This window comes from Erythrolamprus reginae, chromosome 2 (genome assembly GCF_031021105.1).
Source record: "Erythrolamprus reginae isolate rEryReg1 chromosome 2, rEryReg1.hap1, whole genome shotgun sequence".
NCBI classification, from domain to species: Eukaryota; Metazoa; Chordata; class Lepidosauria; order Squamata; family Dipsadidae; genus Erythrolamprus; species Erythrolamprus reginae.
In genome coordinates this window covers 193,715,033-193,731,365 of record NC_091951.1, presented here as the reverse complement: position 1 = coordinate 193,731,365, position 16,333 = coordinate 193,715,033, and the positions used below count along the sequence as shown (strand labels likewise).

The window sequence follows — 16,333 nt, the reverse complement described above, 5'->3', positions numbered from 1 at the left end:
AAGGTCCCACAGAGTTGTCCATCTCCGGGTCACGTCAACTAAACAATACCGTCTGGTGGGCCCCAGGAGAAGAGCTTTCTTTGTGGTGGCCCCGGCCCTCTGGAATCAACTCCCCCTGGAGATTAGAACCGCCCCCACCCTCCTTGCCTTTCGTAAGTTATTGAAGACTCATCTATGTCGCCAGGCATGGGGTAATTGAGGGATCCCAAGGCTATTATGGTTTATGAATGGTATGACTGAGTTGTATGGTTTTTTTATGATATGAGTTTTAAATGATATTTTTAAAGTATTGGATTTGTACATTGTTTATTATTGTTGTGAGCCGCTCTGAGTCTTCGGAGAGGGGTGGCATACAAATCTAATTATTATTATTAATAATAATAATAATAATAATAATAATAACAACAACTTATATAAAAATAATAATAATAATTTAAAAATATTGTTGTTGTTGTTGTTGTTGTTGTTATTATTGTTATTATTATTATTATTATTATTATTATTATTATTATTATTATTATTATGTCAATAAAACACAGCAAATGAGATCACTATGCTGGATTTCGTATTTCATCACCAGTCTGGCGCTTCCCAAGCACCTAGGACTGCGTGATGTAGCAGCGAATTATGTTTTCCGATCCCAGTAAAGCGGCCTTTTGCAATTGACAGATGGAGATTTTGTCAATTCCGATGGTTTTCAAATGTCCGCTGAGATCCTTTTGCTGGCTGGAAAATTCTGGGAGTTGAAGTCCAGATATCTTCAAGTTATCAAGGTTGGGAAACACTGCACTAGACTTAAAGCTTTTTCCCTGGGTTGTTCTTTTTCTACTTGCAGAAATTCTGTGCGTTTAACTCTGTATGTGCCTGAGGGAAATGCCCTTCTGGCACACAGTGATCTCAATAGTCACAGACAGACAGATGGACGAAGAGACTTCATTTGTAATCCCTATGCAATCCTTGGTCTCATTTGCATCTTTCCTTACACCCCCTGCCAACCTCTTTTTGATTTCTGGCTCCTCAGAGTTGTTGATGATCCCACATTTGGAAATAGCCGACCTAGACCCCTCTGCATCTCTGCCAGGGCCTCCGTCCCTCTGTCCTGGCTGCTGCTGACTCCTCCGTTTCCATTACCTCCCTGCAAGGGGAAGGAGCCATTGTGAATCAGGAAACGGAGCTCCCTTGACAGCTTGCCCTGAACTCGCAGCCCAGCCTGGCTCCTACCTCATTGTTTCCAGCCTCACATCCTCCAAGGGCTGGGCTGGGGTTTGAGAAGCCAACCAAAGTGTCACTGACGGCAGCCCCTGGCACTGTGCAGAGGGGCTGGCCTTTCTTGTCGGTGTGAGGCGGTGGGATCTGCGCTCAAGCATTTTGGCAAGCCAATGCTCAGAGGGACAACTAGGATTCATGTGTCATTGTCTCCTCGGTCACCATGAAGCCCCGAAACACGGTGGAGACTCTCCTGAGAGCCTTGGGGAGAAGGGAAAGTGCCCGGATACCAAGTAGCTGCAGGGTAGGTGTTTGAAAAGCAGGAAAAAGTTCTTGGATAAAGAAGGAAGGCAGAGCTTGGGTGGGAGGTGTGGTTTTTCCCACAGTGTAATGGTCTTTGACTGGGATGGTGTGTGCTGGATTTGGTGGTATCAGTCCCCATCATCCCCAGAGAGGATGGAGGGAAAGCTATTCGCCGAACGTCTTTGATTTTAAAAGTTATTTAATGTACAGAATGAAATAAGCTGGAAGAGTTAATGGGGCAGTAAATTGTCTGGCTCAGTCCATCGTTCTTTTTTGGGAAACATTGCTCACTGTACAACTTAAGAAAGTAGCCAGTAACTAAGATCTCTCCCTAATTTCCTGCTGAAACATCCTTTTACTTTGCTTTGCCTCCAAAAAGTTTAATACGCAGGAATAGTTTTAACTTTGTTTTTCCTCTGGCTGACCTAACTTGACTATTCTTCTAAAAGTGTACCGTTATTGTGTACCCCAACACACCCACATATTCCCTTCCATTGGGTTCTCTTTGTTGTTACTACTCTGTTAAAGGCAAAGATACTCCGGAGAATGAGGATGAACTAGCCTGATGGATTGTGCTTCCGTGCTTGAGAGCTAATTTTGACATTTGCTTCGTATTGCCGCAGTCTTAAGACCCCAGATGGGAGAAAGCTGGCTGGCCAAATGCCAGGTTAGCCTGTTTGAGCCATTTCCTGATATGTATTTTAAGAAACAGCTTTGTTTGTTTTTCCTTTTTTTTAAAAAAAAATTGGCTGAGATTTTGAATGGTTAAATCAGACAAGCAGCTTGATGCCCTCCAGATGTTTGAGCAAGAAACCCCCTCCCTCAATTCCTTTGTTTTAGCCATTGTGGGGCTGATGGAGGGATAAAATCCAAAACATCTGGAGGGCATCAGATGAGCTATCCTTAAGTTAAATCTTGGTCAGTCGCATATAAGCCTCACTCTAGTTTTGGTGAAAGAGACTGTCTGAAATGAAATTAGACTAAATCAGTGTACAAAACCGTTTGTTTGTTTTATATATATATTTGTCAGACAATTATAGGATGGTAATTTGTATAAACATAACATTAGAAAAGTAATGATAAAAAATAATGATAAAAGACAATAGGACAGTAGGACAGGGATGGAAGGCACAATGGTGCGCTTATGCACGCCCTTTACAGACCTCTTAGAAAGAGGGGGAGGTCAATTGTAGATAATCTAAGATTAAAGGTTTTGGGGTTATGATGGAGTAGAAACCACAAAGTCAGGTAGTGCATTCCAGGCGTTGATACTCTATTGCTGAAGTCGTATTTTTTGCAGTCTAGATTAGATTGGTTAACATTTAGTTTAAATTTATTACGTTCTCGTGTGTTGTTGGTGTTGAAGGTGACAGAAGGACATTTTGGTATATGATTTTATGAACTATAGTTAAGTCGGAATGGAGGTGACGGAGTTGTAAATTGTTAACTTTAAGTTACAACTTAAGTTGTAAGTTGTTAACAGGTTCAAGTGTCAACCTGTAACGCTTGAAAAGAATAGTGTTCATACAAAAATGGGAGAAAAGGAATATTTCTAAAACAGGGCATAGGAAGGCACGTGCAGTGTTTACTCCTTAGTGCGCCCCTCTGCTTTGATGATTTGCATCCCATCTGATGATTCTGGGAATTTCCTCCCATAGAAAAAACTTACACTGTATGCTGGAGCTCAAGTGCTATAGGATGATATAATTGGATGGATGGATGGTTAAAACTTATCAGGAAAGACTTAATGAACTCAATCTGTATAGTCTGGAGGACAGAAGGGAAAGGGGGGGGCATGATCGAAACATTTAAATGTGTTAAAGGGTTAAATAACGTTCAGGAGGGAAGTGTTTTTATTAATAGGAAAGTGAACACAAGAACAAGGGGGCACAATCTGAGGTTAGTTGGGGGAAAGATCAGAAGCCACATGAGAAAATATTATTTTACTGAAAGAATAGTAGATGCTTGGAACAAACTTCCCGCAGACGTGGTCGGTAAATCCACAGAAGCTGAATTTAAACATGCCTGGGATAAACATATATCCATCCTAAGATAAAATACAAGAAATAGTATAAGGGCAGACTAGATGGACTGTGAGGTCTTTTTCTGCCGTCAATCTTCTATGTTTCTATGTTTCTATGGATGGATGAACGGATTTCTTCTGTAGCATTTCTGAACTAGGACCACAAAACTCCAAATTAACTCAAATTGGTAATAAAAGCTGAGTTTTCTGTTTGCTGCCATCCAGGATTGCCTGGATGTTTGCAATCCATGTACAATGCAGGTAGTCCTAGATTTACAAGCAGTTCGTTTAGTGACCGTTCAAAGTTACAACGTGTTGTGGTTAGCTCTGGCCCAGCTCCTGCCCCAAGGACTGTGGATGTGGGGGAGACATCCACATGCTGCAGGCCTGTTTGCCCCCGGTGGAATCTGATGATGAAGGCTCTTCTGACCAAGAAGACATGAGTGACAGGGAGGAGGAGAGTGTGGCAGACAGCTCAGAAGGAGATCAATTATCTAGCTCCTCCTTGGATTCAGAACAAGAGTTAATGATACAGCCACGCATGCAGAGAGCGATGCATAGGCAACAACAACTGAGAGATTATTATCAAAGAAAATGAGGCCACCTGTGGTTGGGTGGGGCTGTGGTAATTAGTGAGGCTGCTATAAATAGCAGCCTGTGGGTTTGGCCATTGTGGAGGATTATCTGATCGTTGTGTTTCGTGACTGCTGTACTGACTTTGACCTTTTGTGTGCTGATTTTTCCCCGCTTTGAAACTAAACCAGAGCAAAGTGTGTTTCACTTTGTGAAAGAAGAAGGACTGTGAATTGCCTCACAGCTGCAAGCTAAGTATCAGAGAACTAATAAGGGACTTGTACAAATTACCAGTTTGTTTGGAGATGAGTGCTCTTTGCTATACCAAAAGAGGGCTTAGTTTAATGAATTTTCATTATAAAGAACATTGTTTTGAATTTTCAAACGTGTGTGTGTCTGAAATTTGTACCTGTGAATTTTTGGGAGGATTCTACCAGAGAGCCCGACAGAACACAACGGCACTAAAAAAGTGACTTATGACTATTTTCACACTTATGACCATTGCAGTCGTCCCCAATTCAGATGCTTGACAACTGACCGTTGCAGGGTCCCAAGGTCATGTTAATCCCCTTTTGCTGCCTTCTGACAAGCAAAGTCAATGGTGCAAAGCTCACTTAACGCATGTCCACTTAACAACCAAAAATTTCAGCTCTATTGTGGTTATAAGTCGAGGACTACCTGAGTTCCTATTCTGATTTCCTCCTTCCAGAATGCTTCCCGCCTCACCCACTTTTGTGGTATGGCCATTCATTGGTGGCAATTGTGCAGGCGCTTGCGGAGTCCATTTGGACTGTATCAAAGGTGATTAAAACAGACTTTTCCTGACGTGCACACTGTGCTACTTAACAAATGCACATCTTGCCTCTATTTCTTCTCACCCCACCAGTTCAAGGATCAGCTGACAAAAAGGAGCAGAGTGCTTGACTTTGTTCCATTAACAGTAGCAGGACAGGAGTTGATCCTCTTCATGTTAAGATCCTAGAACTGCCTCTTTGCTATCTAAAGGCTGCCTGTGGCCCTGGACAGCTATTGTCCCTGTTAAAATATTCATGAACTGGGAGAGCCATGTTAACAAGGTTAGGCAATGAATATGCATAGCAACTAAGTCAACCAATGGGAACTAACCACTTCTTAGTCTGTTCAGAGAATCGAAACTGAATACTGCTCCAGGTCCACATTCTTCACTCTGTCCACTCTGTACTCTTCCACTCTGAACTCAGCTGAAATGAAACTAACTGTTCCCTGCAGTCTGTACAGTAATACCTCATGATACGAACTTAATTGGTGCAAGGAGGAGGTTCGTAAGACGAAAGGTTCGTAAGACGAAACATTGTTTCCCATAGGAAACAATGTAAAGTCAATTAATCCGTGCAACCAAAACCCCCCCCCCCCGCAAAAAAAACGGCTTTCGGCGACTGCTGGGAAGCCACGCGGCTGTTTTAAAAGGTCGCAGCCGGCCTGGGGGGCTTGCCAGCACCCCCCCCGAACCTGGGTTCGGGGTTCGGGGGGTGCTGGGAAGCCTCCCAGGCCGGCTGCGACCTTTTAAAACAGCCGCGCCGCTTCCCAGCTGTCTCCTGAAGCCGAACGCTAAAGCCGAACTTCCGCGTTCGGCTTCGGGAGACAGCTGGGAAGCGGCGCGGCTGTTTTAAAAGGTGACAGCCGGGCTGGGGGGCTTCCCAGCAACCTCCCGAACTAAACCCGGGGTTCAGAAAAATTTTGCCTCTTCTTACGAACTTTGTTCGAGTTACAAACCGGCGTTCGGGAGGCTTCTGGGAAGCCCCACCGCCCGGCTGTCACCTTTTAAAACAGCCGCGCGGCTTCCCAGCAGTCTCCGAACGCCGGTTCATAACTCGAAAAAAGTTCGTAAGAAGAGGCAAAATTTTTCTGAACCCCGGGTTCGTATCACGAGTTGTTCGTAAGACGAGGGGTTCGTATCTTGAGGTACCACTGTAATTGCTTGAAGAACTCTGCTAATGGTATTGTAAATTCATCTGTTGCTGTTTATAAAGAAGTTTATGAATCCAGCTGAATCAGTCATCTGTGTGTGTGTGCTTCTGGTTTTGAATTTTGCAACAAACTTTAACAGACTACCCCGTCTCTAGGGCTGAGGTCTTCAAACTTGGCAACTTTAAGTTGTGGACTTCAACTCCCAGAATTCTCCTGCCAGCTATTCTTGGAGTTAAAGTCCACAAGTCCTAAAGTTGCCAAATTTAAAGACCTCTATTCTAGCAGCACTGCACTATCTTTTTCAGGTCTTGGAGGGTTCACCAGGAACTTTAGTAATCAGATGGGGGCAGAATAGAATCAAAACTTGATTTCATTGCTTTTTAATTTAAGGCTGAAATAATGAAATGCCATGAAAAGGATTCTTCCTTGGCAGCAAGATATTTCCATGTCTGCCATATTAAAAAGGACAATTTAGCAGCAATTTGCATTGAAGGGTTTGGGACTCAGGTTGTGAAGCTCTGATCTTGAAGCTGTTCATAGTTACTTGTTCATATTGTTTGATTATTACACTACTAAGTAAGGATTTGCAATTGCACGTGTCAAATGGGGCAGGAAACTGCACAAGGGTGCTTGCATCCCATGGCAATATCTCAGAACCATTGAACTACAGCATATCTTTCAAAGATTCTGGAGGACTGGGGAACTTCCAGAGGACTGGAAAAGAGCTGACGTAGTTTACCATCTTCAAAAAAAGGGGAAAAAATAGATCCAGGAAACTACTGACCTATCAGCCTGACCTCAATACCAGGGAAGATTCTGGAAAAGATAAACAAGCAATGAATCAGTGAACACCAACGTGGGTTGTCAAAAAGATATCATGTCAGACTAATCTTATTGCATTCTTTGACAAAGTGACAAAATTAGTGGATCAATTTACTTGAACTCCAGTAAGGCATTTGATAAAGTAGACCATTACCTACTACTAGATAAAGTTGAAAAATGTGGCTTAGACAGCACCACCACCAGATGGATTCAAAACTAGCTAACAAATCACACTCAACGCATAGTGCTCAACGGAACTGCACCTAATGGCGGGAAGTATGCAAGTATCCAAGGCTCTATTTTAGGCCCAGTATTCTTCAATATCTTCATCAATGACTTGGATGAAGGGATAGATAGGGAACTCATCAAATTTGTAGATGACACCAAACTGGCAGGAATAGCCAACACTCCAGAAGATAGGCACAAGATACAGAAGGATCTTGAGAGATTTGAACATTGGGCGCTATCAAACAAAATGAAATCACTTAACTAAAGAAGCAATTATTTACCACACTTGGTAATGTCTAATAGCAACAGTGAACTCTCTATCAAATTAGATTGCTGCAAAAGAAGCCTTAAGGGACAAACAAGAAATGAAATCCTTTGTGAATGGGCTGGTGAAACGCAAGATGTTACTCGAAGAGGGGTGGCATATAAATCTAACAATGTCGGTTGGCGGGGCCCAGGGGAAGAGCCTTCTCTGTGGCGCCCCCAGCCCTGTGGAACCAACTCCCCCCAGAGATTAGAATAGCCCCCACCCTCCTTGCCTTTCATAAGCTCCTCAAAACCCACCTCTGCCGTCAGGCATGGGGGAACTAAGATAATCTTTTCCCCTAGGCTTCTACAATTTATGCATGGTATGTTTGTATGTATGATTAGTTTTATAACAAGGGTTTTTTAGCTGTTTTAGTATTGGATTTTTACTGTTGTTAGCTGCCCCGAGTCCACGGAGAGGGGCAGCATACAAATCCAATAAAATAAATAAATAAAATAAATAAATAATAATAATAATAATAATAATAATAATAATAATAATAAAAACAAACAAAGTTGAGTCTACCAGGCTAATAATATTGACCATTGATGCTCTGACAATATGCTTCATGTTAAGAATTCTTGGACTGGCTTCACAGAGTGTGCTAAGCCTGTGGTTTTACCTATGCTTTCTTACACTGTTTACTATGCCATATAAAGCATGCTTCCCAACCACAGTGACTAAGCTCCCTGCTTTACTACTGCTGTATGATGGCTTTCAGGTGTTCTGTCTGGGTCACTCCGGAAGCCAATACCAACCCAAAAAGAATCCAGACACACCGGTAAAAGGCAAAGGCAGTTTTATAAAATTCAAGAAAAACACAGGTAACAGAAAATGTCCTTACAAACAGGAAAACGCTGTATCTTCAGATATATCCACGAAGACAAAAGTCCATGCAGCAATACAGGATTCTTGCTGCCAAGCCTAGGCTGTAGATAGCAGACCTACACCTCCCACGGGTCTTCCAAACTGCTGGGCCACAAGCCAGGAACAGAGACGCCGAGAACAAAGCAGGACACCGTAACTCCAAATTGATAACACTCCACATGGCTTCAAGGGCTTGCCTGCCTTTTAAACCCTGCTAAGGAGGACCACACCCAAGCCCAGCTGTTCCTAATTCAGTGCTGATAATACTTCTTTAATTGCTCCTTTCTTTGATCTGAACGTCTCCTGTGCATGTCAATGATGGCTTGTGCTTCATCATCTAATGACTCCAAGCTACTGGCTGGGGAGAGCCCCCCCCCCCGAGGCTCTCATGCTGTTCTCCTTCATCCCATTCCTGACTTTCCTCTCCCCCGTCTGACTGTTCAGCCCCCTCCTCTTCGCTGTCATCCTCTGGGCATGGAGCCAGCAGAGACACAGCCGGTCCCTGAGCAGCCTCAGGCTGAACCACAACATCAGGAGAAGGAAGTGCCTGGTCTGTTGAGTAACATATTGAAGCACCATCAATGCAGGTAGTCCAAGGATGAACTTGCAACTCAGGAGAGATCTGGTAGGGTTCACAAGCAGCAGAAGGATTCTGGACTTAAAGCAGCTGCTGTTTAGGTGGTCTTGGGTGGATGATTGGTAAATCTGAACAACTTCCTGTGAGCGTCAACTAATCTCTGTTCTCTCTCTCTCTGCTTGTAAACATCCATGCCTGCCTGCCTGCCCGCCTGTCTGCCTCCTTGGTCATCTGTCAGTTGTATCCTGTATTAAGTTTGCTTAATTGAGGGAGTCATCTCAGCCTGACAGCAAGTTTGACGTTACTGCTATAGGTTTTCTTGAGTGAATATAGTCAGTTCTGGCTATCCACTGGTCATGTGAATACATTGACTCATGCTGGTTTTTCCCACCCTAACCAACCTCTTTTATGGTGTAAACCTTTTATGAAGAGTATTCAAGCCATAGTGGTGAAGTGGTTAGAGGGCAGTACTGCAGGCCACTTCTGCTGACTGCTGGCTGCCCGCGATTTGGTAGTTCAAATTCACCAGGCTTAAGCTTGACTCAGCCTTCCATCCTCCCGAGGTCAATAAAATGAAGACCCAGATTTAATTTAAATTATTTGAATTATAAGATGCCCAACTCCTTCTGGACTCTGGGCAGCGTATTTCCCCCTAGATTGTTGGGGACAATATGCTGATGCTTTAAACTGCTTAGAGAGGGCTGCAAAGCACTATGAAGCAGTGTTCCCTCTAATTTTTTGGGGGGGTGGGCGGAAAAGTATAGTGTCTGAGCAGCAGTCCCTTCGGGACTGGGCAGCACAGAAATAATAAATAAATAAATAAACAAACAAACAAACAAATAAAAAACCCACCCTGTTTTGCCTCAGAGAATTTCAAAATAAAATACTGTACTGTGTGTCTATAACAGTGAGCTCATAATAGAGCAACTCTATCAATATCAAAATGCCACTTAAATAGTTGAGCTAGTTTCAAATTAGATTTTGATTTTCTTTCTCTCTTCCTTACTTCCATTCTTTTTCTTTCTCTTTTCCTTCCTCTCTTTTTTCTATCTGTTTCTCTCTCTAGTGACTTTCTCAGAGGTGTTACCGGTGTTACCGGTTTGTGGCCAAGAGGATAAAACAATGTGTATCAGAGAGTTTAATGTGTGGTTAAGGCAGTGGTGTAATGCTGAAGGTTTTGGCTATGTAAGTCATGATGTCAGTAGGTGGTCTAATAGGGAGTTGTTTAAGAGGGATGGTTTGCATCCATCATACAGAGGTACCCAGGTGCTCGGTGAGGAATTCAGAACTTTTTTGGACAGGCATTTAAACTAGGTAAAGGGGACAGAGATGTAACTGATGTGGGTGATTTCTGTCCCCGACCAATGAGGATAAAGCAGTTTTTGGAAGCTTATGAAAAGGGAGCTGCAAATGAAATAGATGTAATTGTTGATGATAAGGGGCAAACTAATAATGAAAATAATGTTCTTCGGGTATTGTGCACGAATGCTCGAAGCTTGAGCAACAAGCTCTGTGAATTAATGGCCATAATATATAGAGATAATTTGGACCTGGTTGCCATAACTGAGACATAGTTTAAGGATTCTAATGAATGGGAAATATCCATACCAGGATATACACTGTATAGGAAGGATAGAATAGAGAGAAGGGGAGGTGGAGTAGCCATTTATATTAAAGAAAGTCTAAAAACAACACTAATTCACAATACATGTCAAGATCTAGAGACTCTCTGGATTTGCATGCAAAATAAAGAAGGTTCTGTCATTAGAATTGGGGTGATCTATAGGCCTCCAGGGCAATCCGAGGAATATGACAACAAGATGGTGGATGAAATTACCCAAATGGCAGTAAAGGGAGATATTGTGGTTATGGGTGATTTCAACATGCCTGATGTTGACTGGAATATCCCCAGTGCCCTTACATGCAAAAGTAAGAATATAGTAGAGGCCTTTACAGGAGCAGCTCTGGCACAGCTGGTTAAGACACCAACTAGAGGGGAGAATATTCTAGATTTAGTTTTTACGAATGGGAATTGGGTTTCAGATGTCAAGGTGGGAGAAAATTTAGGATGCAGTGACCATCTATGTTTGTGGTTTGATGTAAAAACTAATTGTGAGCAATCCTATAATGCAACCAAAGTATTGGATTTCAGAAAAACAAATTTTAATGCAATGGGGGAATATTTAGAAAATGAATTAAAGGGGAGGGATAAAATGGCAGGAGCGAGCACCCAGTGGACTGTATTAAAAAAGGCCATCTTAAAAGCCACTGGACTGTATGTAAGACAAATAACTAAAGGTAAAAGGAAGAAGAAACCGCTATGGTTTAGCAATGATGTAAGGGCTATAGTCAATGAAAAAAAGGCTGCCTATAGGAGGTATAAAGAGTCTGGAAGTATAGCTGATAGGGAGGTGTATAAAATGAGACAGAAGGAGGCGAAACAGATAATATATGCTGCTAAAGCCTCAAAAGAGGAAGAAATTGCCAAATCTGTAAAGAAGGGGGATAAAACCTTCTTCAGATATATTAGTGATAAGAAGAAGAAAAACTGCAGCATCACGAAACTTAGTACCGGGAATAATACATGCATTAATGGGAATAAGGAGATCGCTGACCATTTCAATAGCTACTTCTGTTCAGTTTTCTCAAAAGACACCGTACAAAATAATACTATAGAGGGATATAGCATTGCTTCCAACTGTACGGATTCAGCTCCAGTGATCTTAGAAGCTGATGTCTTAGAAGAACTTGAACGATTAAAGATAAATAAGGCAATGGGTCCAGATGGCATCCACCCCAGAGTTCTTAAAGAACTCAGATCTGTCATTACTACCCCCCTGACTAATTTGTTTAACCAATCCTTGTTAACAGGAGAAGTTCCTGAGGATTGGAGAATGGCCAGTGTTGTGCCTATTCACAAGAAGGGCAGTAGAGAAGAAGCTGGTAACTACAGGCCAGTTAGCTTGACATCAGTTGTAATTAAAATGATGGAGACTCTACTCAAAAAGAGGATAAATCAGCACCTAAAAAACAATAACTTATTGGACCCAAATCAGCATGGCTTTACTGAAGGCAAATCATGTCAGACTAATCTCATTGATTTCTTTGACTATGTCACAAAGGTGTTGGATGAAGGTGGTGCCGTGGATATTGCCTACCTGGACTTCAGCAAAGCCTTTGATATGGTTCCACATAAAGAGCTGATAGATAAATTAGTGAAGATTGGACTTAATCCCTGGATAGTTCAATGGATTTGCAGCTGGCTGAAGCATAGACATCAGAGAGTTATTGTTAATGGCGAGTATTCTGAGCAGAGTCAGGTTACAAGCGGTGTGCCACAAGGGTCTGTTCTGGGTCCTATTCTTTTTAATATGTTTGTGGGTGACATAGGGGAAGGTTTGGTAGGGAAAGTTTGCCTATTTGCCGATGACTCTAAAGTGTGCAATAGGGTTGATATTCCTGGAGGGGTCTGTAATATGGTAAATGATTTAGCTTTACTAGATAAATGGTCAAAGCAATGGAAACTGCAGTTTAATGTTTCCAAATGTAAAATAATGCACTTGGGGAAAAGGGATCCTCAATCTGAGTATTGTATTGGCAGTTCTGTGTTAGCAAATACTTCAAAAGAAAAGGATTTAGGGGTAATGATTTCTGACAGTCTCAAAATGGGTGAACAGTGCAGTCAGGCGGTAGGGAAAGCAAGTAGGATGCTTGGCTGCCTAGCTAGAGGTATAACAAGCAGGAAGAGGGAGATTATGATCCCGCTATATAGAATGCTGGTGAGACCACATTTGGAATACTGTGTTCAGTTCTGGAGACCTCACTTACAAAAAGATATTGACAAAATTGAACGGGTCCAAAGACGGGCTACAAGAATGGTGGAAGGCCTTAAGCATAAAACGTATCAGGAAAGACTTAATGAACTCAATCTGTATAGTCTGGAGGACAGAAGGAAAAGGGGGGACATGATCGAAACATTTAAATATGTTAAAGGGTTAAATAAGGTTCAGGAGGGAAGTGTTTTTAATAGGAAAGTGAACACAAGAACAAGGGGACACAATCTGAAGTTAGTTGGGGGAAAGATCAAAAGCAACATGAGAAAATATTATTTTACTGAAAGAGTAGTAGATCCTTGGAACAAACTTCCAGCAGACGTGGTAGATAAATCCACAGTAACTGAATTTAAACATGCCTGGGATAAACATATATCCATTCTAAGATAAAATACAGAAAATAGTATAAGGGCAGACTAGATGGACCATGAGGTCTTTTTCTGCCGTCAGATTTCTATGTTTCTCTCTTCCTCTCTTCCTCTCTCTCTCCTTCCCTCTCACTCTTTCCCTCTCGGCTTCTGGGCAGGTTTGGAAAACTCTGAGTTGATGATGATTTTTAAGTGAGCGATTGCTCACTGCTCAGCTTAGAGGGAACTATGCTATGAAGTGGTATATAAGTCTAAGCGCTATTGCTGTTGCTATTGCTATTTCTACTCTGGCCTCACTAACTGAAAACAGTATTTTGAGCATCTGAAAGCAGCAGCTTTTTCCCTGAACTAAACTGCTGACGCTTTGTCTTTATCTGGATGCAGACCAGAAGGGAAATCCTTCCTTCCAGTTATTTTGTTTTTTAACCATCCTGAAACAGGAAGGATGGAATTGGTACATTTGTGGTGGCCAACCTATCAAGTGCTTCAAGTTTTGCAACATTTCTTTGTGATTTTACTTTGATGCCCGTGGGAGAATTTTCATATTAAAATACTGGATTAAAGCTGAACACTGCAATAGAAAATAAATAAATAAAGGGATCCTGGGGAATGCACATTTTTTCAAAGCTATATTTGGGGCCGCTAAGTATCACAAGAGGAAGGGCAACAGTTTCAAGAGGGAGGCCAAAGACTCTTAATTTCCTCCCCTTTTCCTCCTCCTTAATTGTGCCACTGTAATTAGGCAGTTTGCACTGACTTGGACAGATTTTTAGCAGGTTTTAAGAGGCCACAAAAGAGAGGATGAAGCACCACGTGTTACCCTCTGCCGGTCAACTCCTGCATCAATTGGCAGCTCTTTCATAACCACTTGGCTTCTGTGCTTTCAGCATTGTTGAGCGTGGGTCGTGGCTGTTGCTGAACGATTGTGTTGAAATGTCCAGGAATGTAATTAGAAGGACAGTCCCTTGGATAAGTTTTCCAAACCTCTGATTTATTTATTTATTTTATTTTATTTTATTTATTTATTTATTTATTTTGTCCAATACACAATGAGGGTTTTAGTGGGTATATATATATATACACACACATAGTAAAATACATGATGAAGGTTATAGAGGAGATACTCATAGTAAAATATATCTAAGAAATAATAGAAAAGAAGATATAGGAATAGAACATATCAATGAAAGAATAGAAGAAGAGATATAGGAATAGAGGAAATGTATAGGAGATATAGGAGAGCAATGGGACAGGGGACGGAAGGCACTCTAGTGCACTTGTACTCGCCCCTTACTGACCTCTTAGGAATCTGGATAGGTCAACCATAGATAATCTAAGGGTAAAGTGTTGGGGGTTTGGGGATGACACTATGGAGTCCGGTAATGAGTTCCACGCTTCGACAACTCGGTTACTGAAGTCATATTTTTTACAGTCAAGTTTGGAGCGGTTAATATTAAGTTTAAATCTGTTGTGTGCTCTTGTGTTGTTGTGGTTGAAGCTGAAGTAGTTGCCGACAGGCAGGACGTTGCAGCATATGATCTTGTGGGCAATACTTAGATCTTGTTTAAGGCGTCTTAGTTCTAGGCTTTCTAGGCCCAGGATTGAAAGTCTAGTCTCATAGGGTATTCTGTTTCGAGTGGAGGAGTGAAGGGCTCTTCTGGTGAAGTATCTTTGGACATTTTCAAGGGTGTTAATGTCTGAGATGCGATATGGGTTCCAAACAGATGAGCTGTATTCGAGGATGGGTCTGGCAAAAGTTTTGTAAGCTCTGGTAAGTAGTGTGAGATTTTGTGTACAAAAGGTAGGGGGTTTGCCTTAACCAACCATTTTCCAAGCAGCCAAGAAGGAAAAGAGAGAGAGAGGAGGGGGAAATGGATGCCCAGGCATCTACATACCTTTCTGCATTTCTACCATTTCATTCCAAACAGAGCTGGAAAGCCCAAAGCAAGGAAAAGAAGGGGATGGGTGAGAGCCAGGAAATGACATTAATCATGAAGTATGGCAAGGAAACAGACCGGATTAGTTTTCCGCTTTACAATGATGAGCTGTGCATGGCAGGGAAGCCAGCCAACTAATTTGCTGGCCCCAGTGAAACAGGCAATATTGAGTTTTGTTCTCAGACAGGCAGGGGAGTGAGTCTTTCCACCCTCCACCCACCTTTAAAGCACTGATAGCTTGACATATCCTATTTTCGTTCCTGGCCTCCGGAGCCCTGCCTTCTATTCTTAAGCTTTGACCAATTCCCATCTGATTTTCCGGAGTTAAGGAACACTGTGTCCAGCTGGCTGGGAACCTCCCATTCCTTACACAACTGAGTGGTGCAGGAAGCTGCTGTGATTGCCCGTAGATTAACCATAAACTGTTTTTTTAGGAGCGCCATGGACTCCGTTTTAATTTCAAAAGGATTGCTTTGAGAAGAGAATTTGAGGAATTGACTCAGGGCCCTTGCTTTCTTCATGCACAGTGACCTGTCAGCAAATCCCCTGTATCGTATCTGTATCTCGGCATCCTCTCTTGGGTGAGCAGTGACAACAATGGGCAACTTTTGCTTGGAGTCCTCCAGCCTCTCACCTTCAATCAGGGGCCGCCAAAGGCCAAGGCGGGATATGGTTGGAATGGAGCTGTGCTTGATAGCAATTTCCTTAGAAAAACTTGGTGGGTTGGTTTTTCTTATGCTCAGAATCCTGTTTATTGATGACTAGTCTGCTGCAGGATGTAGCTTGGCTCAGTTGCACCACCTTCCGATCCTTGTGTAGCATTGTGATGTGTTTGTTTGGAGTCAATCTAACTCCGCTTTCTTGTTAGCCGCACATAGAAATGTATACACCACACAAACCATATTAAGTTTCTAACCATAGTGTTTGCAAGGTGACAAAATATGCATTGTGACATCAAAGGCGAGGATGGGAATTGTGGCTTGTTGTCAGTTGTTCCCCTTTCCCCCCCTAAGAACCCCCTAGGGGTCAAATTGCCAGTTTGCAACTTGGTAGATCTTAACTTACAAGTGTTTGTTTAATGACTGTTCAAAGTTACAAGGGCATTGAAAAAAGTGACTTATGACCATTTTTCACACTTATGACCTTTGCAGCAGCCCCACAGTCAGGTGGTCAAAAATCATATGCTTGGCAATTGGTTCCTACTTACGACCTCTTGCGACCTCTTGACAAGCAAAAATCAACAGGGAAGCCAGATTCAATTAACAATGGTGTTACTAACTTATCAACCTCAGTGGTTCACTTAACAACTGTGGAAAAAGTCATAAAATGGGGCAAAACTCAC

At 42.3% G+C, this 16,333-nt stretch overlaps 1 protein-coding gene across 4 annotated transcripts in view; it reads left to right on the top strand.

Annotated features, from left to right (window-relative positions):
* The window catches only part of TNS2 (tensin 2), a 193,235-nt gene that overhangs the window by 53,901 nt on the left and 123,001 nt on the right, over window positions 1-16,333 (top strand). The window contains exon 1 of one of the 4 annotated variants that reach the window (XM_070740985.1): window positions 1,364-1,510. The exons of the other annotated variants lie outside the window; for them this stretch is intronic. Within the exon in view, the coding sequence (XP_070597086.1) occupies window positions 1,430-1,510 (81 nt within the window). The 5' untranslated portion in view covers window positions 1,364-1,429. Of the gene's footprint in view, window positions 1-1,363; window positions 1,511-16,333 lie in introns of those variants that run through there. 4 annotated transcript variants of the gene reach the window in all.